This window comes from Myotis yumanensis, unplaced genomic scaffold (assembly GCF_028538775.1).
Source record: "Myotis yumanensis isolate MYYU_CA2020_CCGP unplaced genomic scaffold, mMyoYum1.0.hap1 SCAF_5, whole genome shotgun sequence".
Lineage (NCBI taxonomy): Eukaryota > Metazoa > Chordata > Mammalia > Chiroptera > Vespertilionidae > Myotis > Myotis yumanensis.
The window spans coordinates 38,148,264-38,171,182 of NW_027223756.1; the positions used below are offsets into that span (position 1 = coordinate 38,148,264).

The 22,919-nt window shown below is 39.5% G+C and overlaps 1 protein-coding gene across 3 annotated transcripts in view; it reads left to right on the top strand.

Annotated features, from left to right (window-relative positions):
• NSD1 (nuclear receptor binding SET domain protein 1) overlaps positions 1-22,919 on the top strand; it is a 143,703-nt gene that overhangs the window by 64,996 nt on the left and 55,788 nt on the right. For all 3 annotated transcript variants that reach the window (XM_070415100.1, XM_070415099.1, XM_070415101.1), the window contains exons 7-12: positions 940-1,210; positions 2,417-2,526; positions 6,565-6,640; positions 11,471-11,589; positions 12,518-12,661; positions 16,516-16,639. In XM_070415100.1, coding sequence (XP_070271201.1) covers positions 940-1,210; positions 2,417-2,526; positions 6,565-6,640; positions 11,471-11,589; positions 12,518-12,661; positions 16,516-16,639 — 844 coding nt within the window. The remainder of the gene's footprint in view (positions 1-939; positions 1,211-2,416; positions 2,527-6,564; positions 6,641-11,470; positions 11,590-12,517; positions 12,662-16,515; positions 16,640-22,919) is intronic.

The window sequence follows — 22,919 nt, forward strand, 5'->3', positions numbered from 1 at the left end:
GAAGCATTGAGCCTAAATTAAGACTTCAGCAAGGAGTCCCCTGAAATGAATGACACCAGGCCATTGGCTGCAAGTAAGGGATGGTTACACAGATTCAGGAGTAGATTTGGCATTTTATCATCTCATATTATCACAAGAAGAAGAGTACAGTGTAATAAGATATTTTAAGAGAGAAAGACTACATTCACATAACTTTTATTATAGTACATTGTTATAATTGTTCACTGTTAGAGGCCCAATGCACGAAATCCATGCAAGGGGCTCAGCCCCCGCCGCTGTGGCGGCTGCTTCTGCCTTGGCGCCTGCGTAGGCCCCCCACTGCCACATTGCCACCTCTGCTGCGGCTTTGTCCAGAAGGATGTCCGGTCTAATTAGCATATTACACTTTTATTATTATAGATTTTTGTTAATATCTTACTGTACTTAATTTATAAATTAAACTTTATCATAGGTATAGGAAAAAACATAGTATATATAGGGTTCAGTACTACCCAGGGCTTCAAGTATCCACAGGAGGTCTTAGAGCATTCCCCTGTGGGTACTACTGTATAACATAAAATTTATAATTTTAACTATTTTTAGGTGTATAGTTCTGTGCCATTAACTACATTCACATTGTTTTGCAACCATTACCACCATTCATCATCTCCAGAACTTTTTCATGTTCCCAAACTGAAACTCTGTACTTATTATTTAAAAACTTCCTATTTACCCCTTTCCCAACCCATGGCAACCACCATTCTATTTTTCGTCTCTGAAGTCAAGTTATACAATATTTATTTGATTGTGATTAGCTTTTTTCACTTAGTGTAATGCCGTCAAGGTTCATTCTCATTGTAGCATGTGTTATAATTTTATTTCTTTTTAAGTGCATTATTCTTTTTGACAGTCAAATTACAACTTTGGCCTATGGGTTCTATTTTTATTTTTTGCTCTTAGGTAAGTTCCCGCTGTGAAGAAGAAAACCTTGTAGCTCGAAGTCGATCTAATGCTCAGAACAAGCAGGTGGATGAGAATTCATTGATTTCAACCAAAGAAGAGCCTCCAGTTCTTGAAAGGGAGGCTCCGTTTTTGGAAGGGCCCTTGTCTCACTCAGAACTTGGAGGTGGACATGCTGAGTTGCCACAGCTGACTTTGTCTGTGCCTGTGGCTCTGGAAGTCTCTCCACGGCCTCCCCTTAAATCTGAGGAATTGCTAGTTAAAACACCAGGTAAGATGGGGATGGGGTCTTAGTATGTAAGTGGATATGACTAGAGAAAGCAGGGGATTTTAGTATGTTTTATCTTAGTATGTTTTGATGGAAAGCCAGTGGTGTAAATCTACAACAAAACTACCCACTTTGTCCTGAGAAATCCCAACATACTGGCTAAATGGATAAAATGACCATAAATTGGTTACACACTATTAAGAAGACATTTTTAAAAACTGCTCTCCTTACTCCATTGTTGCTGTTCATGACTGTTGATCAACTACCGTGTGAATCAACACCAAGATAGCAGGGTTTTTGAGGAGAGGCATTGCACACTGTGAAACTTATGCTTCAGATACTGGCTCACCAATCCTTGTGTTACATGGGAAGTTGTTTAACTGCTAAACTTATTTCCTCATCTATAAAATGGAGATTATAACATAATAATGTATAATGTAATTTACCTGACACATAGGAAGCAGTTTTGTGTAAATATTCTCTTGGAAGTGAATTGCTGATGGGTTTTCACTTTGTTATTTTTTATATATGTGTCACCTGATGAGAGTTGGATCTAACTAAACATACTGTCTAATTCATCTTCTGACTTGAATATTGTGGTCAGTAAAAGTTGGGTTGTAGCTTTTTACATTCCCAAGAATACCTTGTGATTATATTCCTTTAAGAAAAGTATCCTAATTGTGTTTAATCAAGTAAGGCAGAATCAAAAAGACTTTAAATAGAATAATAGTTACTATTTCATTACCTGCTATGTGCCAAACTCTGCTATTAGGCTTTTAACATAATTTTTAAGAACACTCCTGCAAAGTAAATGAATGTCTTTTATTTATTTAGGAGCAGAACAAAAATTCTAATCCTAGTTCATTTATGCCCAGAATTCAGGCTGTACGTCACCGTACTTCTTCTTTGGTCCTTACTATTATTGAATTCCTCTAAAGGCAGTTCTGCCCTTTTGATGTCATCCTGTGTTCTTTTGTGATTTACACACACACACACACACATCCTCACATTAGTTTGTCTATATTGAGAACTATATTTTATATTAAGTAACATTTTAGAATAAATAAATTCCTACCCTGCCCCTCCCCACAAGATGATGAGAAAAACATTAAAAAATATGGTGAGTCATTTTGTGTCGTATATAGATTTTTAAAAATTAGATTGTGCCCAGTTTCTACATAATCTAATGAAAAGATATATGTATTTCAGGAAATTATGAAAGTAAGCGGCAGAGAAAACCAACTAAGAAACTTCTTGAATCAAATGATTTAGACCCTGGATTTATGCCCAAGAAAGGGGATATTGGCCTTTCTAAAAAGGTATGTTATTTTAGTCAGTTTAAATGCTGAACATATACATAGAAGTTATAGGATGCCAGCATATACTTGATCGATCTGAGAGATCCTATATTAAGAGGCTATTTTGCATTTATGTGGAAATGTGTATCATTGGTTTTAGGTTTTCATTACAAATGAAAATGAAAAAAGCTTCTAAGATTGAGTAAAGCGTAAGCCAGTCGGAGAAAGATAAATATCACATGATCTCACTCATATGTGGGATATAATGATCAACATAATTTGATGAACAAAAATAGATCCATAGACAAATGGCAAGGGAGGTGGAGGGGTTACGCAGGGGTGGGCAAATTTTTTGACTCGAGGGCCACAATGGGTTCTTAAACTGGACCGGAGGGCCGGAACAAAAGCATGGATGGAGTGTTTGTGTGAACTAATATAAATTCAGAGTAAACATCATTACATAAAAGGGTACGGTCCCTTTTTTTTTTTTTAGTTTTATTCATTTCAAACGGGCGGATCCGGCCCGCAGGCCGTAGTTTGCCCACGGCTGGTTAGAGAGCAACCAAAGGACTTCATGCATATTAGCATAATCAATGCACACAGACACTGGGGTGATGGGGGCTTGCCCGGGGTGAGAATGGCTGGTGGTGGAGTGGGGCATCAATCCGGGGGAAAGAGGAGACATATGTAAAACTTTAGACAATAAAAATTAAGATTAAAAACAACAACAACAAAAAAAGATTGAGTAAAGTTTGTGTTTGTTGTAATTAAACATTTAAACTTAAGGTTTTGAGTTTGCAGTCTTGGTTTTTCATTAGCCAAGAAGGCATCGTTAAATAGTAGATGGAAATAGAAAATTATTTTCTAATTCTATAATGGAGGAACAGCTGGATACTGATTTCTTAAGAAACATCTTGTGCCCCTTAAGTGTGAGGAATGGTAGTTAGAATTTCAGTTGTAGGATGCATAGATTTCCTATTAAAATTTTTTTAAAGAATAACTACATATTTTATTCAATAATTTGAGTTTTGGGACTTCTTTCTTTAGCTATAGGAAATTCTTATATTTTTAATCCTACATTAAGGCCTCTTAAGTTTTTTTTTGTTATTTAATATATTTTTATTGATTTTTGAGAGGAAGGGAAAGAGGGATGGAAAAATAGAAACATCAATGATGAGAGAGAATCATTGACCCCATTCCTCCTACACGCCCCCCACTAGGAATCAAGCCTGCAACCCGGGCATGTGCCGTTGGCCAGAATCAAACCCAGGATCTTTCAATCCGCAGGCTAACACTCTATCCATCTAGCCAAACCAGCTAGGGCAAGGCCTCTTAAGTTTTTGTTAGATATTTACCCATCTAGATTAGTTCATAAATGTAAATTTTAATTTATTTGTATTCTAACTCCTTTTTTAATTTCATTTTTTTAAATATATTTTTTATTGATTTCAGAGAGGAAGGGAGAGGGAGAGAGAGATAGAAACATCAATGATGAGAGAGAATCATCGATTGGCTGCCTCCTGCACGCCCCCCACTGGGGATCGAGCCCGCAACCTGGGCATATGCCCTGACCGGGAATTGAACCTGTGACCTCTTGGTTTGTAGGTCGACACTCTACCGCTGAGCTACACCCAGCTGGGCTTAATTTCATTTTTAAAAAATTAAATTTTTATTGTTGAAAGTATTACATATGTCCTCTTTTTCCCCCCAATTGACCCCTTCTGTTGTACCCCTTCCCCCCTTGACCACCCTATTGTCTGTGTCCTTGGGTTATGTGGATATACATACAAGTTCTTTGGTTGATTTCTTCCCACCCAACCACCCACCCTCCCCTGCCTTCCCTCTGAGATTCTGCAATTTGTTCTATGCTTCTATGTCTGGATCTATTTTGTTCATCGGTTTATTTTGTTCATTAAATGAAATTTTTAGTTTATTTGTGTTCATATTCCTCATTTTAAAAACTGTGTTGTATCCTTTAAATTCTTTTATTTTTCTCAGTCTTATGACATGGACTTTTTAATTATTCTTTGCTCATTTCCTGCCCTCCAAACTTTCTCTGCAGTTTATACAGCCTTCCAAGATATCATGTCTACAACTCACTATCCTCTCTTTGTACCTTACATTCTAGTAAGGCTGTGATAATCTCCTTCTGCAGTGCTTTCTCTCCTGGCTTTGTCTTATTCAAATCTTAGCTATTTTGCAAGATTCTGGAAGAGGTAGATGGGAAGGGCCAGGTAAACTGGAATTCAGTTGAATATTTTGCGCATAGAGTGACATTTGCAGTCAGATGATAAATTTAGTAGTATTATACAAGGTGAGTCATGGAAGGCTCACATGAACATGAGGAAAGTAGTGATGCTGGGGTCCAATCCCAGCGGGTCCAGGGGTCCCCAAAGGTGTGGACGGAGTCGGCGAAGAAGGAATGACATGGAAACTGGGTTCAGTTCATCAGCATAGCGAGGTTCTCCCTCCAGGATCTCCAGCGAAGTTCTGGTCAGGATCTCCAACCAAGTTCTGGTGCCATGTTCTCTCGCTAGGTTCTCCAGCCAGGTTCTCCAGGTTCTCCAGCCAGGTTCAGTCACCAGGTTCTTTTGCCATGTTCTGTGTAGGTTCTCCAGTGAAGTTCTGTCCAGGATCTTTTGCCATGTTCTCTGGCTAGGTTCTGGTTAGGATCTGATGTTTATTGTCTTGTTACATCCGTATTTATACCAGCCGATTTTAATCCTGTCAATTTCTATTACAAAGGTTAGGGCGTTTCTTATCTCCATTCCAGGGAGTAAAGATTATGTAGCTTAACTACCCGCCTGGCACTTAATTAAGGGGTTGTATCCCCTCCCTAACCTCAGGGAAAAATTCCTACCTGGGGAAACAACCTTTCTCGGAGAGGTGACTTTGGTTAAAACACATAGCGCCAAGAAGGGGAGCAAACATATTAAGAACAGTATGCCATATACGCCAGGTCCCTTGAAACATATGCTGTGCAGATGTTTCTTTCCTGCAGCGACTGTGTCAAGCAGCAAGGATGGACTGGCTTCCGGCAATTATTATTTATTAACTAGAGACCCGGTGCACGAAATTTGTGCACGGTCAGGGAAGGGGGGGCGGTGTCCCTCAACCCATTCTACACCCTTTCCAATCTGGGATCCCTCTCACAATCTGGGACCGCTGGCTCTTAACCTCTTGCCTGCCTACCTGCCTGATTGCCCCTAACTGCTTCTGCCTGCCTGCCTGATCGCTCCCAACTGCCCTCCCCTGCTGGGACCTGCCTCCTTTGCCAAGGCCCACCTCCAGGCGGCGGAGACGCCGGGACTGGCCTCCTCCCTGCCACACAGAGCCACGGGACCCCCCCAGGCTTTATCACACGGAGCGGCCACCAGGCTCTGCCTCTGCTGTGCGCACAGCCATCTTGTGGTGGTGTCGCGTGAGGGCGTGATACCACCTACTCTTTTATTATATAGGATGTATATAGTAAGCATTTGGAAATTCACACCTGTATTGTATCTTGTTTTGTCTTCAAACTTTGGGAACTTTATATCAAGGATGGTATCTATTATTTTGACTTTTTGTGGTGACTAAATTTTGTTTTATATTCATAACGAAGAAAATTATTTTTGTGGGAAAAAGACATTCTCTTGAAATGGAACTAATTCATACTGTGAATCACTCTTGATGTTTAAGTGTTTTGTCTTAATATTGCTGTAATTTATATTAATTAGAAAGATATTTTATGATTCCTATTTTTTAAATATTCATAATTCCATCAAGTAAACAACTATATAAAATCTAATAATTATACATACAACTTTACGAGTGGAGATTTTAAATACAGGGTGGAATAGAACTGAGAGAGTGAGTCTCTGGGTACATAACCCTTCTCTTTCTCCTCTCACTTTAGAGCTATATTCTGTATCTACGTTTAGAGCATTTAAAAAAAAATCTGATGCCTTTCCCTATGAAGTTTTCATTAAACCAGGATTCTGTATCTATGGCAGTAGACTGTTCAGCTTTTGGTATATACTAAAAAGGGTTTATTTTATGTTGCATTTTACTTATTTATAGTGTTATGACGCTGGTCACTTGGAGAATAACATTGCTGAATCATGTGGTGCATCTCATTCTAAAAAGTTTGGTGGAGGTGAGTATTTATGAGATTTTAAAAATGTAATGCAAAAAAGAGTGTGAAGCACCTTGTCAGTTAACTAGAAAAATTACTATGTATGTAGGGAAGACCAGTGAGGTTGAAAGTTTAAAGACCTGTTTGCCCAAAATATGCATACTAAAACTATGCATGATTCTAGAAAATTATATCACTTTCAGCTTGATCTGAAATTAGTTAAATAGAATTAGAATTATATAAGTGTAGCCATGGCCAGTTTGACTCAGTGTATAGAGTTTTGGCCCACGCAGTTGGGGTGTATGCGAGAGGAAACTAATCGATGTGTCTCTCACATTAATGTTTCTCTCTCTCTGTCTCTCTTTCTCCCGCTCTAAAAATCAGTTGAAAAATGTCCTTGGGTGAGGATTAACAACAGCAACATGAATTATATTAGCGTAAGGAAATGTTAAGAACAGTAGAGAAAAATTAGCTTCTTAATTTTCTGTTTAAACAGTTCTCCAGAATGCATCATTATTTTTTTGGTTTTGGTTCAATTTTTGTTCCTATAGGACAGAAAATATGGAATCTTAATTGAGAGGGAAATTATAAATCATCTAAGCCAGTGGTTGGCAAACTGCGGCTCTCGAGCCACATGCGGCTCTTTGGCCCCTTGAGTGTGGCTCTTCCACAAAATACCACGTGCGGGCGCGCACGTACAGTGCGATTGAAACTTTGTTGCCCATGCGGTATTTTGTGGAAGAGCCACACTCAAGGGGCCAAAGAGCCACATGTGGCTCACGAGCTGCAGTTTGCTGACCACTGATCTAAGCCAATCTTTGACAAACAGTCTTAGTTTCTTTTTATCACACTACTAGAGGCCCAGTGCACGACATGCGTGCACTGGTGGGGGGAGGGGTCCCCTCAGCCTGGCCTACGCAGTCCGGGAGCCCTCAGGGGATGTCCGACTGATGGCAGTCAAGCATCCTTAGCGCTGCCACGGAGGCAGGAGAGGCTCCCGCCACCACCGCTGCGCTTGGCAGCAGTCAGCCTGGCTTCTGGCTGAGTGACGCTCTCCCTGTTGGAGCACACTGACCACCAGGGAGCAGCTCCTGCATTGAGTGTCTGCCCCCTGGTGGTCAGTGCGCATCATTACAACCAGTTGTTCTGCAGTTCGGCCGATTTGCATATTACCCTTTTATTATATAGGATAATCTGAGCATATGCTTGAAAAAGAGAGCTTACATTTGCGCCTAGTCCATTGTGGTTGCTTCTTAAGGGCTTTGGAATCTTTTCGATTAAATTGGAATTTGACTCCTGGAACTTCTACTTGGTGATTTTGGTTCAGCACACAGGTGGAATGGACTGCCCTTCATTCAGTAATGGATATAATAGTTATAGTTGGAGCATATACTCTACGAGGTCCCTTGCATAGTACTATTACTGATAATCTATCTAAAGCGGTGGTTCTCAACCTGTGGGTTGCGACCCCTTCACAGGGGTCGCCTAAGACCATCTGAAAACACATATATAATTACATATTGTTTTTGTGATTAATCACTATGCTTTAATTATGTTCAATTTGTAACAATGAAATTGGAGGTCACCACAACATGAGGAACTGTATTAAAGGGTCGCAGCATTAGGAAGGTTGAGAACCACTGAAAAGCATTATAAAGAGTTAGGTTATCTATATATATAAAAGGCTAATATGCAGATTGTCCCCTCGGAAGTTCGATCACTCACTATGATGTGCGCTGACCACCAGGGGGTGGCACAGAACAAAGGAAGGCCCCTGCCAGCAGCTGGCAACTGGGCCCCGATCAGCCCTAATCACCAGCCAGGCCTTAGGACCCTACCCATGCATGAATTTCGTGCACTGGGCCTCTAGTTCAGGGGTGGGCAAACTTTTTGACTCGAGGGCCACAATGGGTTCTTAAACTGGACCGGAGGGCCAGAACAAAAGCATGGATGGAGTGTTTGTGTGAACTAATATAAATTCAAAGTAAACATCATTACATAAAAGGGTACGGTCTTTTTTTTTTTAGTTTTATTCATTTCAAACGGGCGGATCCGGCCCGCGGGCCGTAGTTTGCCCATGGCTGCTCTAGTTGTTAATATTATCTCTTATTTTATAGAAGAAAAATGAACATGAAAGAGATGGCAGTGTTGGAGAACTAAATCCAGACTCAACTAAATTCATTGCTACACTACTTTGTTGTTATCCACCCCAGATTTTCTCCATGCCAGTTTTTTGAACCACTTTGATAATTTGTCTGCTAATGACATTTATTGATTATTATCATTCCTGAGATATTAGCCCAGTTTTGAGCCCACTGCATCAGATGTGGTCTGCCAGCAAAGAGTATCATGGGAAGATTATATCTCATGTGGTAATAAATGCATACTGCTTCTTTTTTAAAAAAGAAAACTTTCTTATTTTTAAATATATTTTTTATTGATTTCAGAGGGGAAGAGAGAGAGAAAATCAATGATGAGAGAGAATCATTGATAGGTTGCCTCCTGCACGCCCCCTACTGGCGATCAAGCCTGCAACCTGGGCAACATGTGCCCTTGACCAGAATTGAACCCGGGACCCTTCAGTCCGCAGGCTGATTCTCTATCCACTGAGCCAAACCTGCTAGGGCCATACTTCTTTAAATGTGATGTATGGTTATTGAGTGTTTTAGCAAGTAAATGTAGCAATATATTAGATTATTTTAACCTCGTGTATAATTGTAATTCTTAGGTTTATCAATATGCTTGCTTGCTTTTTTTTGTTAGTCCTCACTGGGGGATATTTTTTAAATTGATTTTTAGAGAGAGTGGGAGGGAGGGTTAGAGAGAACTAAGGGGTGGGAAGGAGAAAGAGAGAGAGACAGACAGACAGACATCAATGTGGGAGAGACACATCAATTGGCTGCCTCCCTTAGGTGCTGATGCTCCAACCACTTAACAACACTTCCAGGGCTACTTGCTTGCTTTTTTTTTTTTTTCTGAACTAATTAAAAAATTATCTTTATTGTTGAAAGTACTAAGATGTCCCTTTTGTTTGTCTGTGTTTTTTTTTCCCATTGACCCTCTCTACCCCATACCCGCCCCTCCCAGGCCTTCAACACTCTATTGTCTTCTTGCTTTTTTAAAAAACTGCTTACAAAATAATATTAGCTCTTTTTTATACTTTCATACTTAATTTTTTTTTGGTAAAACATACAACTTGCACTTTATTCTTTGTATATTTCATCTAAATTTTTCTGCTTGTGCCCTAGCCAGTGTGACTCAGTGGATAGAGCATTGGCTTGCAGCCTGAAGGGTCCCAGGTTTGATTCTGGTCAAGGGCACATGCCAGGGTTGCGGGCTTGACCTCCAGTAGGAGGCGTGCAGGAGGCAGCCGATCAATGATTCTCTCTCATCATTGATGTTTTTCTCTCTCCTTCCTTCCTCTCTGAAATCAATAAAAAAATATATATAAAAATTTCTTTGATTTTTCTGCTTGTGAGAATTTTGGACCTTGCCTCTGCCATTACATTACCTCTCTTTAGTCATAGGCTATCAGTAGCGTTGATAGCAGATCTTCATCTCCATTAGGCAGTCCAAGAAAGAACTAAGGCAGTTTTCCAAAGTCCAGACTCTGTTGATACCTAGGCTAAATATCTTGAAACATAGTATGAAACATCTCTTTAGATTCCTCTTGATATTTCTATAACAAGATTTAAAGTATGTAATAGAAAATGAGAGACTGGAATTTCATTTTCTAACTATGTCAGACCACATTTTCACTTTTTATTGCTGAATGGTCAAGATCATAGTACCACTATATGAATATATAAATATTCTTTTTCCCCTTTCTCTACCCCAAACTTTATATTTATTTTTTGTTAATGCTCACCGGAGGATATTTTTCCATTGATTTTTAGAAAGACTGTAAGGGAGGGGGAGAGACAGAGAGAAACATCAATGTGAGAGACACATCAATTGGTTGCCTCCTGCACACACCCCAACCAGGGCCAGGGATCAAAGCTACAACTTAGGTATGTGCCCTTGACCAGAATTGAACCCAGGACCCTTCAGTCCGCAGGCCAGTGCTCTATCCACTGAGCCAAACCCACTAGTGCTAAGCCAAATTTTATATATTTCAGCTTTTCATCTTAATCCTTAAGTCATAGAGTGATATGATTTACTATCTTTAATCTTGGAAGCCAAGTTTTAGTATTTTGGTCTGACTATATAAAAGTATTTTCTCCTCATCTATAGGATATTAAAGTCCTTTGAGGAACTAGGAAGTCTTTTATTTCAACCATGTAGGACAGTGATTTTTCAACTTCTGTGCCACAAGTATTTTTAAAACATGCAATACCTATTTTAGTCAGGGGCACTGACCTCTTTTCCCTTAGAGTGTCAACAAAAAGAAGCCAACAGCCAACACAATAATAGCTGTCTGGTGAACGAATCAAGATTATACCTTTTTTTGTTTTGTACGATCCACAAATAAAATATAATACATTTTTTGGTGTGCTGTAGAATTTTAGTAATTAGTCTATGTGTGCCATGAGATGAAAAAGGTTGAAAATCACTGTTGTAGAATGGAATTGCTTTAGTAACCTACCTAAAACCACTTATTATTTAATCTGTATGAGACAGAATTTATACATTTGTAGCTAATTCCCCAACTACTTATATAGTCATTGGTAAGTCTCTTTACCTCTCTGCCCCTGGTTTCCTCATCTACAAAGTTAGAGAATTAAACAGTAAATTCAAGGTTAGTTTTTACTCTAATATTCCGTAATTCTATGAGGGTCCTTTAGTTGAGGATAGGAGTTCTTGCACTTGGGTATCATTCACTAGCAGGTAACACATGTTTTTCTGTCATAGGCACTACCAAAATATTTGATAAACCAAGAAGGCGAAAACGACAAAGGCATGCTATAGCTAAGATGCATTGTAAAAGAGTGAAAAATGAAGACTCATCAAGAGAAACTCCAGGCTCAGAGGTATTACTCTGTTCCTAATCTTTTGATCTTCCAAAGCGAAGCTACTTTTCACAGTGGAGGCCACGTCCCTCTTTCCCTTGAGTTTATTTAATAGTATTGTCCTGAAACAGCTAATGGATATAAGGAATCCTGGAGAAAAAGGATTGCCTGATTCTAGTAAAAATCAGTCAAGGCACATATGGCATCTGTAGGTATAACCTTTTTATAAGATCACATTGTATACTCTAGGTGTTAGATGAAATTTCATGTTTCATCATGAAATTTCTAAAAACCAAAGAGCACAATAGCAAGTAACCATATGATCCAAATGTTGCCCTTTAAAAAAGTTGAGACTGCTGCAGTTAGGGGGAACATTCATTTGCTTATTTTTTAAGACCATCAATTGCTTAATTTTAGAATAAAATTTGTAAATATCAGTTTTTAGGAAATAGAGATAGACTTAAAACAATAGTTTACAGAGCATCAGTGTAGTCATTGATGCTATGTCTGGCTTTTATAACTCAGGTTAAAAGAGCCTTAGTACAAGTCAGGCCAGCATCATACATTATAATAAAGATTGTTTCTTTCCAGGACAATTTGAATAGAATGCCCAAGAGGGGCATTATTTAGGAAACACTGATCTTGGAAGGACAAATAAGTAATCAAATAAACTTAAGAATGTTTTCTCTCCCTTAGTGAAACCTTAAAATGGAACAGCTCAAAAAGTTCCAGTGGAACAGCCTCAGAGCAGTTAGTGGCAGGGCATGAGGCGCCCACTACCCGCCCAATCACAGCAGGGTTAGAACTAACATTGCATGCAGTCCGCCCGCGTGATTGGCTGAACATCTGTAAGTGCTTAATGGCTAGACAAATAGCAGTCCAGAGGGAGGGGGTCAGATGGAGGAGACATCAATAATGCAGATATGGGACATTATTTTTTCTCTGCAAGGGAGAACTGATGACACACAGGATGGCTGCAAGTCTCAAGGAGGCTGTTGAAGAGGGCATAGAAAACGACCATGGGATGCCTGCATCTAAAAAACTGCAGGGTGAACGAGGTGGAGGAGCTGCCCTCAAGGAGAATGTTTGTCAGGTAGAAAATGTCTACTTGCCTTCTGATTGCATGCTTATCTTTTTTTTTTCCTATACATTTCATTGATTTTTTTTACAGAGAGGAAGGGAAAAGGATAGAGAGTTAGAAACATTGATGAGAGAGAAACATCGATCCGCCGCCTTCTGTATACCCCCTGCTGGGGATGTGCCCGCAACCAAGGAATATGCCCTTGACCAGAATCGAACCTGGGACCCTTCAGTCCACAGGCTGACGACGCTCTATCCACTGAGCCAAGCCGGTTATCTTTTAAGAGAAGCCCTCTCCATTTTTTGATGGCCCATTCATTATTAGGATAATAATTTTATTAGATGATTCCAGTGCAGTCGCTTCCCTTTGAGGATTTAACTCTTCTCCCTCCCCACAAAAAGAGAAAGTAGGAGAAGTATGTAGTGTTGGTGAACCACTTGCCCCTTGTTGCCCATGAGTAGATGACCTGAAATAGGTCTCAAATGGGAGAAGTGGAGAAGTGAATCTGTGAATCTGTGGTTGCTCACTCAAGATCATTTTCCTGTACCTCTCAAGGTGTGAGAATCTTTGGATTTCTAAGGAATTTTCCAAGGGTAACTTTTGCTATAAGATTTGTTTAAAAAACAAATTTTTTTTTTTTTTTTTTTTTTTGCTTTAAAGTACTTAGAGGACCTACCATTTATATAACTTTAGAGACCCTATTGTTTATATTTTTGTAATTAATTAATAAATGTTTATATAGTATTTACTGTGTTTTAAGCATTGTCCCAATCACTATAAATATTACATCATATCATATTGATTATAATAATCTTATAAGTAGATTATTATCATTATTAACCTAATTTTATACTTGAGGAAACAGGCATAGATATGTTAAATAGTGAAGCCAGGATATAAACCCAGGCAATCTGGGTTTAGAGTCTTAACCAAACCACTGTATTGTATTGCCTATCTATGAGATGTGACTCCACTTTATTGTTAAAGAGCTGACTCCACTTTATTGTTTTAAGAGCCTTTATTTGACTTGGGAGTAGAGTCAATTAAATGGTTGTTTTGGTTATGATCTCTTTTTATGGTCTTGATTTACCTTTGTAAATTCTTTAAAATTGGCATATAAAAATTTTGAAGATATTTGTTTGTTTTTTTCCTAAATCGAAATAGCTAAAAAATAAAACTAATCCAGGCCAGTATAATTTCAACTCAGTTTCTTTGTTCATTTTCACTATTGCACACACACACACACACAGACACACACACATACATTTTGATCAAAGAAGGTTGACCATATTCAGACCAGCTCCCAAACACAGGGTTAGTCCTCAGAGACTTATACCCACAGAGATTATTAACAAAAAATGATAAATAAAATTATGGTGACTCAGTGGTCAGGGCTTGTTTAGATCAGTCTTTGATTAAATCTGTTTTTCTTCTGTAATTTATTTTTTTTTAATTTTGTTTTATTGCTTAAAGTATTACAAAGAGTATTACATATGTCTCCTTTCTTCTGTAATTTATTAATAGTGCCTCTTATTACTCTCAAGTGTCCCACTTTGAAAGATACAATATTTGTCAGTTTTTATGTGTGAATAGTGGATAATGGGGGAGCTGAACATGTGAGACTAGTTCAGAATACAGATTGATTAAGATCTTGAGGTCCCTTCTTAATCTCTAGCTGCCTCTGGCCTTATTCCCTGCTAAAGTTCTACTCACTTGTTTATTTTATGTTAAGTGACCAAGACCTGTTCTATTTCTTTGGGTTCCTAAAGATAATAGATTTACCTAGCCACATGTTCCCTTTCTTCTCTTATAGAATAAGTATAAAACGTTTTTTTTGTTTGTTTGTTTTGTTTTGTTTTGTTTTGCTAATCACTATGGGGAAACTAGTCAAGATGTTGGAAGGGTAAAAAGTAACAAATATTAGGAATTTGCAGAATTTTCATAAATCTTCAAATGTTTTCAGAGCAACATATCTAGGTAGATCTTACTTCCTAAGGCCCTATCTTAAGTGGCACCCTGTCTTAGATGAGATCATCTGAGAAAGATGATATTTCGGAGCTGGTTCATATCTCAAGGGTTGTTTAAACCTTAATTGGAGCCCATTTAGAACAGTTGTGACCCAAGTCCAGCTAGCTAGTATCTCTTGTTGAATCTTTGCAGTAGTCTTCCTGACTATTTCTTTGCTTCTTTTCTCATCTTTCTACTTTAAAAAAAAAATTATTATCTTTATTTTTAAAAGTGTTTTAGATGCCCCCTTTCCCCCCATTGACCCCCTACTCCCTGCTCTTACCCTCTCTCCAGGCCTTCACCACATGGTTATGCATATAAGTTATTTGATTAATCTCTTCCTGCCTCCCTGCTTCCCCCCCCCCCCCCCGCCCTTCTAAGAATCGCCAGTCTGTTACATGCTTTCGTGTCTCTGGATTTATTTTGTCAGTTTATTTTGTTCGTTATATTCCACATCTAAGTGAGATCATGTGATATTTGTCTTTCTCTGACTGGCTCAGCATAATACTCTCTAGGTCCCTCCATGTTGTCTCAAAGGGTAAGAGAACCTTCTTTTTTACAACTGCATGGTATTCCACTGTGTAAATGTACCACAGCTTTTTTATCCACTCTACTGATGGACACTTGGGCTGTTTCCAGATCTTAGCTATTGTAAATAGCACTGCTATTGTAAATATTTTCTTTCTTTTTTTAAAAAGGTATTTTTTATTGATTTCAAAGAGGAAGGGAGAGGGAGAGAGAAATAGAAACATCAATGAGAGAGAGAATCATTGATCGGCTGCCTTTGCAACCCAGGCATGTGCCATTGACTGGAATCAAACCTGGGATCCTTCAGTCCACAGGCTGACACTCTATCCATTGCACCAAACCGGCTAGGGCGTAAATATTTTCTTTCTGATTGTTGTTTCTGGTTTCTTAGGATATATTCCTAGATCAGCTTTCTATTCTTAAACTCATTTTCGACGTAGCAATCACAAGGATCTGTTTTTAAATGAGTAACTGATTTTAGCCTTCCCTTGGTAAAGCTATCTAATGAAACACCTAAAATCTGAAACTCTGTACCATAATCTATAAGGTCACATAATCAGGCCTTTGCCTCTCTTGTACCTCATTTTCTACCACTTATAACGTTAGTCCCATGACACTGGCTTTCCTTGTGCTTCTCAGACATGCCATGGTTTTTTTCCATTTGTGGACTTTCTGTACTTGCTGTTTTCCTGGCCCTTCCTTCACATCACATGGCTGATTTGTCATTCAGAGCTAATCTGAGCAGCCATTCCTAATCACCCAGTCCAAAGTATCTATTTGAATTTTCTACCTTCAATTCTCTACAATAATGCTTATCATGTCTGATATCTTTTCTGTTTAAGTTTTTACTTGTATTTTCTATCCTTAGAATATAAAAACCATAAGAACCAGGGATCTTGTGCTACCTGGTAATCATTACATATTGCATGAATGGTTGTTGGGATTTCTTATTTCTGGCAAAGCTACTTATTAATCTTTGCCTTCCTAAGGGCCTTCTTGGGATTTTTAAAAACCTTTTTCTATAGCCCCTACCGGTTTGGCTCAGTGGATAGAGCATTGCCCTGGAGACTGAAGGGTCCCGGGTTCGATTCTGGTCAAGGGCACATGCCTGGGTTGGGGGCTTAATCCCCATTAAGGGGTGTGCAGGAGACAGCCGATCAATGATTCTCTCATCATTGATGTTTCTTTCTCTCTCTCTCTCTCTCTCTCTCTCTCTCTCTCTCTCTCTCTCTCCCCTTCCTCTCTGAAATCACTAAAAATATAGTATTAAAAAGAAAAAGACAAAAAAAAAACTTTTTCTATAGACAGATCTGTTTTCTTTTTCTTGACAGAACTGTGAGAAACTGGGTGAGCTGCTGTTATGTGAGGCTCAGTGCTGTGGGGCGTTCCACCTGGAGTGCCTTGGATTAACTGAGATGCCCAGAGGAAAATTTATCTGCAATGAATGTCGCACAGGTAAAGTTAGATATAGAAGGATCTTCTTCCAAAGAAATTTTGAGCTTTAAGTTTTTCATTTATAGGAGACACTGTTTTGTTGCAATACTGAGCTAGTTGCTACAGACATAGAGATAGATGCTATTCAGTCTTTGCCCTCAGAAGAGCTTCCAAATTTATAATGAATGTATAGTATAGCATAATGTAGTGCAAAAGTGTTGTAATGGAGATACATTTAAAGTGCTGTGTGAACAAAGATGAGACGGTGCCATAGAAGGAGATACCTGAGTTTGGCTTTAAGAGAAAATAGAAATTTGTATGGAGATGGGAAGGACAGAGGGCCTAGTAATGAAATTAGAGAATATTTGTGGAATAGGAACTGTAGATCAGTGCTTTTAGAGTTTAAGATATTTTAGGAAAGAAGCACTGGTTAGTGACAAGGAAGGCTGCTGGGTTACTGGTGATGATTTATATTTCTTGACTAGAGGCTCGGTGCATGACTTTGTGCATGGGTGGGGTCCCTCAGCCTGGCTGGCGATTGGGGCCGATTTGGGCCACGGGAGGTTGGGGGGGGGGGCGGGGGGGAGGCTGCAGGAGGTTCCAATCAGGGCTGGCCGGCTTGGGGGGGGGGGGGGTGCGGGTATGGGAGTGTAATGACCACCCAAGGGCAGCTCCTGTGTTGAGCGTCTGCCCCCTGGTGGTCAGTGCATGTCATAGCGACTGGTCGTTTTGGTCGCTTAGGCTTTTGTATATATAGATGTGAGTGGTGATTGCATAAGCATATTTACTTCATGATTATTCATAAATAATATACTTAGGATGTATATACTTTTCTTTATAACTCAAAACTGTTTAACCCCCCCCCCCCCCCCGCCCCCCCAAAGAAAAAAAAAAGAATGTGATATTTTGGGAGAGTTATACTACATAGATTGGGTCAGAACCTAGAAATGTTCAGATGAGACCTCCCTGTAAAGCACTTTCCAAGCTGTGCTAAGGATATTGTTCTTTTTTCAGCATTATATGCGGATAGTATAGCATTTAAGTAGTGAAGAAATAAGGGCTGAGTCTTATGTTCATAAATCATTAAAATCATAAGTGTGGATGATGCTGCCCCAAGAGAAAGCATCTATAGGGCGAGAAGAAGCACAATGACAGTACTCCCCTTAAACGGAGGGTATGGAAGATCTAGTCAAAGAATGTCTGTGAAGCCCCGGGAGTGGGGTGTCATAAGCAGGGCAGATGTGGCAAAAAGACAAGATCCAGGAGGTTGTGGAGTGAATAGAGGCTGTTGTATTTGGCTGTGATAAATGGTTCACTTTTTGCTAGAGAGTGCCACATTAAATCAGGATGAAGGTGAATGGGTAGCAGCAGACACTATTTTCTTACAGACGCTTGATTTCAATGAAAAAGAGTGCAATAGCTGAAGGGAGGATAGTATAGGGTCAAAAGGAAGAAATGTTTGAGTGTTCATAGGATGAAGATTAAGAACTGTGTAGGGAAGTAAATATCCTACCAGGAGAGTGAATAATTGCTAGGGGACAGTCACTGAGAGGAGAGGATAAGAGATAAAAAGGTAAAATGGGAATGTACCATGGAGCTGTGAGAGAGGAGAAGGAAGCTTAAGCAAATTTTCCTTGGCTTGGTGAGAAAGAAAAGGTGTTTCTAACTGGAAGGGAAGAGTGTAGTAAGTTTAGAGTAGGTTCTGTGGGGAATGGGACAGAATTAACTGGTGTCTGTAAATAGATGGCCATGTTAGATTGAATTATTTCATCTTTCCGCTGCCACCTTTGCGGGGGAAAGATAGAGGACAAGATAGTTGTGGGGTTATTTTGTCAAATCTTTTTTTTTTGTAAGGACATTTATTGGGTAAATCACAGAGGTAGAAAAAGTAATACCTAGAAGAAATGGGCTTAGGAAACAAGTTACAGAGGTAAAGGAAGGGCCCTTGGAGCTTGGGAGTGAGGAAGCTACTGTGCCTGGGGGAGAAGGAAAGAAAGGCATGGGCATGCTTCCCAGAGAGCGCCCATTTTGTCAAAATTTAGAAAGATCTTGCCTTTTGAGCCAATGATCCAATTTTGCTAGTCTATATTATGTGATACTCTCTGAACAGGTTATCTAAGGCAAAGCTATTTTTTAAATTGAAATATAATTCACCTACTGTAAAATGCACCCATTTTAATGTATGTTTTGATAAAATTTACACACCCATGTAACCACATCACAGGGAAGAATAGAACATTTTCACCACTCCAGAAAGGTCCCAGTCAACCCTTACAAACCCCACCGACCCCCAACTCCAATCCCCTTCCCCAATTCAGATAAATGCTGATCTGCTTTCACATTAGATTTATTTTTTGATGTTTCATATAAATGGAATAAAAGTATATATAGTTTTTTGTTTATGACTTAACAATGTTGATGTGTATATCAATACATTCTCTTTCTTAAAACAGCTTTATTGGGGTATAGTATAAGAAATTGCACAAAATACACAATTTGATAAGTTATCATGTGTGATATCTATGTGTGTGTGTGTACACCTGTGAAACTACCACTCAGCATAGTTAGTTATTTTGAGATTCAGCAATATTGTTGTAGGTATTGAGAGTTCATTCCTTTTTTTTTTTTTATCTTTATTGTTCAGATTATTACAGATGTTCCTCTTTTTTCCCCCCATAGCTCCCCTCCACCCGGTTCCCACCCCACTCCAGGCCCCCCCCCCCGCCCCCCCACTGACCTTGTCCATAGGTGTAAGCTCTTTGTCCAGTCTCTTCCCGCAACCCCTTCCCACCGAGAATTGTCAGTCTGCTCCCTTTCCATGCCCCTAATTCTATTACATTCACCAATCTGTTCTGTTCATCAGGTTTTTTATTCATTTGATTTTTAGGTTCACTTGTTGATAGATATGTATTTGTTGTCACTTTGTTGTTCATAATTTTTTACCTTTACCTTTTTCTTTTTCTTCCTCTTCTTAGAGAATATCCTTCAGCATTTCATGTAATACTGGTTTGGGGGTGATGAACTCCTTTAGCTTCTTCTTGTCTGTGAAGCTCTTTATCTGACCTTCAATTCTAAATGAGCTTTGCTAGTTAGAGTAATCTTGGGTGTACGTTCTTGCTATTCATCACTTTGTATATTTCTTGCCACTCCCTTCTGGCCTGCATAGTTTCTCTTGAGAAATCAGTTGACAGTCATATGGGTACTCCCTTGTAGGTAACTAACTTTTTTTCTCTTGCTGCTTTTAAGATTCTCTCTTTGTCTTTTGCCCTTTGCATTTTAATTATGATGTGTCTTGGTGTGGTCCTCTTTGGATTTCTTTTGTTTGGGGTTCTCTGTGCTTCCTGGACTTGTAAGTCTATTTCTTTCACCAGGTAGGGGAAGTTTTCTGTCATTTTCTTCAAATAGGTTTTCAATATCTTGCTCTCTCTCTTCTTCTGGCACCCCCATAATTCGGATGTTGGTACACTTGAAGTTGCCCCAGTGGCGCCTTACACTATCTTCATATTTTTGGATTCTTTTTTATTTTGCTTTTCCGGTTGGGTGTTTTTTTGCTTCTTCGTATTTCAAATCTTTGACTTCAGATTCTTGGGATCCTCTAGTCTGCTGTTGAAGCTCTATATTATTCTTTATTTCAGTTAGTGTATGCTTAATTTCTGCTTGGTTCTTTTCATATCCTTGAAGGTCTCACTAAATTTCTCGGAGGTTTCTAGAAGATTCTTGAGTAACTGTGGTTTTGAACTCTATATCCAGTATTTTGCTTTCCTCCATTTCTTTCCTTTGTGACTTGTTTCTGTTTCTCCGCATTTTGGCTGCTTCCCTCTGTTTGTTTCTATATACTGGGTAGCTGCTAAGTCTCCTTGAGTTGATAGAGTGGCTTTGTGTGGTAGGTGTGCTATGGAGCCCAGTGGCTCAGCCTCCCCAGTCACCTAAGGTGGATGCTCTTGGTGTACCCCTTTGTGGGCTGTTTACACAGTCTTGTTGTAGTTAACCCTTGATTTCTGTTGGTATCACTGGGAGGAATTGACCTCCAGGCCAATTGGCTGTGATGACCAGCTCTGTCTACACTGGAAGATCTGTTGCGCAGGAGACACCCTTATGGAGCAGGGCTTGCTGCTTCAGTGGGGCTCTGGTGCTCTCTGAGTCTGCCCCTTAAGTGTGTCTCTTATGAATGTGAAGAGTTGTTATCTGGTATGGTCTCACTCTGACCACTGGGTACACTGGCTCTTGGATCTTCAAGGAGGTACAAGGTCAGCCACTCTCTGGGGCTGCCCAGCAGGAGCTCAGAGACATCTGCAGATTCCTCCTCTTTGTATGAGGTTTGGAAGTGCCCAGACGAGACCCAGCTGGGAAGCAAGGGAGGCTGCTGCTGCCAGACCTTGGGCCTTCTTTTGGAAGCTCTGGGGCTCTCTGACCCAGCTGTAGTTTGACAGATTTTAGGCCGAGAAAGGACAGGCCATTCATATGCAAAAGCCAATGTGCACAGCTTGGGTGGGGTTGTAAATTGGGTGTAGTGGGGTCTTTTGGAATCACCAGGGCAGAGCAAACTGCAATGGCTGCCAGTCAGCCCTGCCCTGGAGAGGTCCCCGGGTCTCCATGTCCCGCGCCCCATGCAGGAATAATGATCACTGCGAGCACCTCTGAGAGAAAGCTGCCCTCGCGTTCCTGTCCCTGTCAAACAGTCCGGTTTCTCCCCGTATGATCTGGATCCCCAGAGTCTCTCCCAGAACTGGAGCTTGTATCTCCCTCCCGATTAAAAGAGCAGCATGTCCAGGTGCCAGCACTTTCCATGCCTCCGCACCTCTTACCAGTCTCAATGGGCTTTCTTCACCTCTCTAGTTGTAGAACTTCCACTCAGCTTTCCCGCGGTTCTGGGTGGTAGTTGTTCTGCCTTTTAGTTGTTATTTTGATGTGGTTGTGAGAGGCAGCAAGTATAGGTATTTACGTATGCCGCCATCTTGGTTCTCCAAGAGTTCATTCCTTTTATTGTTGAGTATTATTTCGTTGTATGGGTATACCACAGTTTGTTTATCTATTCATCTACTGATGTACATTTGGGCTGTTCTCAGCTTGGGCTGTGAAAGATTGAGTACTTTGTATGGATACGTTGTCTTGTCTCTTGTGTAAATACCTAAGAGTAGATGGCTGCATCATATGCTAAGTATATGTTTAATTTTAAAAGAAACCTCCAAATTGTTTTCCAAATGTTTGTACCATTTTCATTCCTATCAGTAATATATGAGACTTTCTGTTCTTCCACATCTTCAACAACACTTATTATTGTCTGTCTGTTTCATCTTAGCCATTCTGACAGATGTGTGGTGGTATCTCAGTGTGGTTTTGATGTACATCTGCCTGAAGACAAATGATATTATGCATCTTATGTGCTTATTTGCGGTATCTCATTTTGGTTTTAATGTGCATCTTCCTGAAGGAGAATGATATTGTGCATCTTGTGTGCTTATTTGCTATTGTCTTTGAAGTGTCTAAGTCTTTATTTTATTATTTAGGTTGCTTATTTTCTTACCTACTGAGTTTTAAGAGTTCTTTTTATGTATTCTGTATACAAGTTCTATATCAGATCCAAGTCCCTTTTCAGATTAGTCTCCCAATATGTGGGTTGTTTCATATCCTTTTTTTCTTTTTAAAAAAGTTTTTTTATTGAATTTTAGAGAGAAAGGAAGGGAGAGCGCTAAACATCATGCCCCCTAAATGAGGATGGAGCCCTTCAAACCGGGTATGTGTCCTGATGGGCAACCCAATGGGCAATCCAATCAACTAGCCACACCTGCGAGGGCTTTTCTTATTTTCTTAATGTTGTCCTTTGAAGAGCAGAAGTATTTAATTTTGATCAAGTCCAGTTTATCAATTTGTTCTTTTTGTGGACTTTACTTTAGTGTCATATCTAAGACATATAGCTTACCCCAATGGTCACAAAGATTTTGTTTTCTTCTGAAAATTTTATAGTTTTAGGTTTTACATTTAGGCCTATGAACTATTTTGAATTAATTTTTGTACATGATGGAGGTAAAGAGAGGTTATTATGTTTGAGGATAGGAAAGTTTACCCTAGTTTTAACAAAGAAGAATAAAAGAGTCACTTCTTACTGGTATAGCTCACCCTGTTTTCCTACAGTAGGGTGACCACACCATCATTTATTAATATTGGCTACTGGTTATTCAGTATCAGGCAGTAATTTGCTTCTTACCAAATACATTTTTAATTTTTTTCCTAAAATCTTTATTAATTGGATGATCTTACTATTAATAGATGAGATACGTTATTTTAATGAGCTATTTCCATT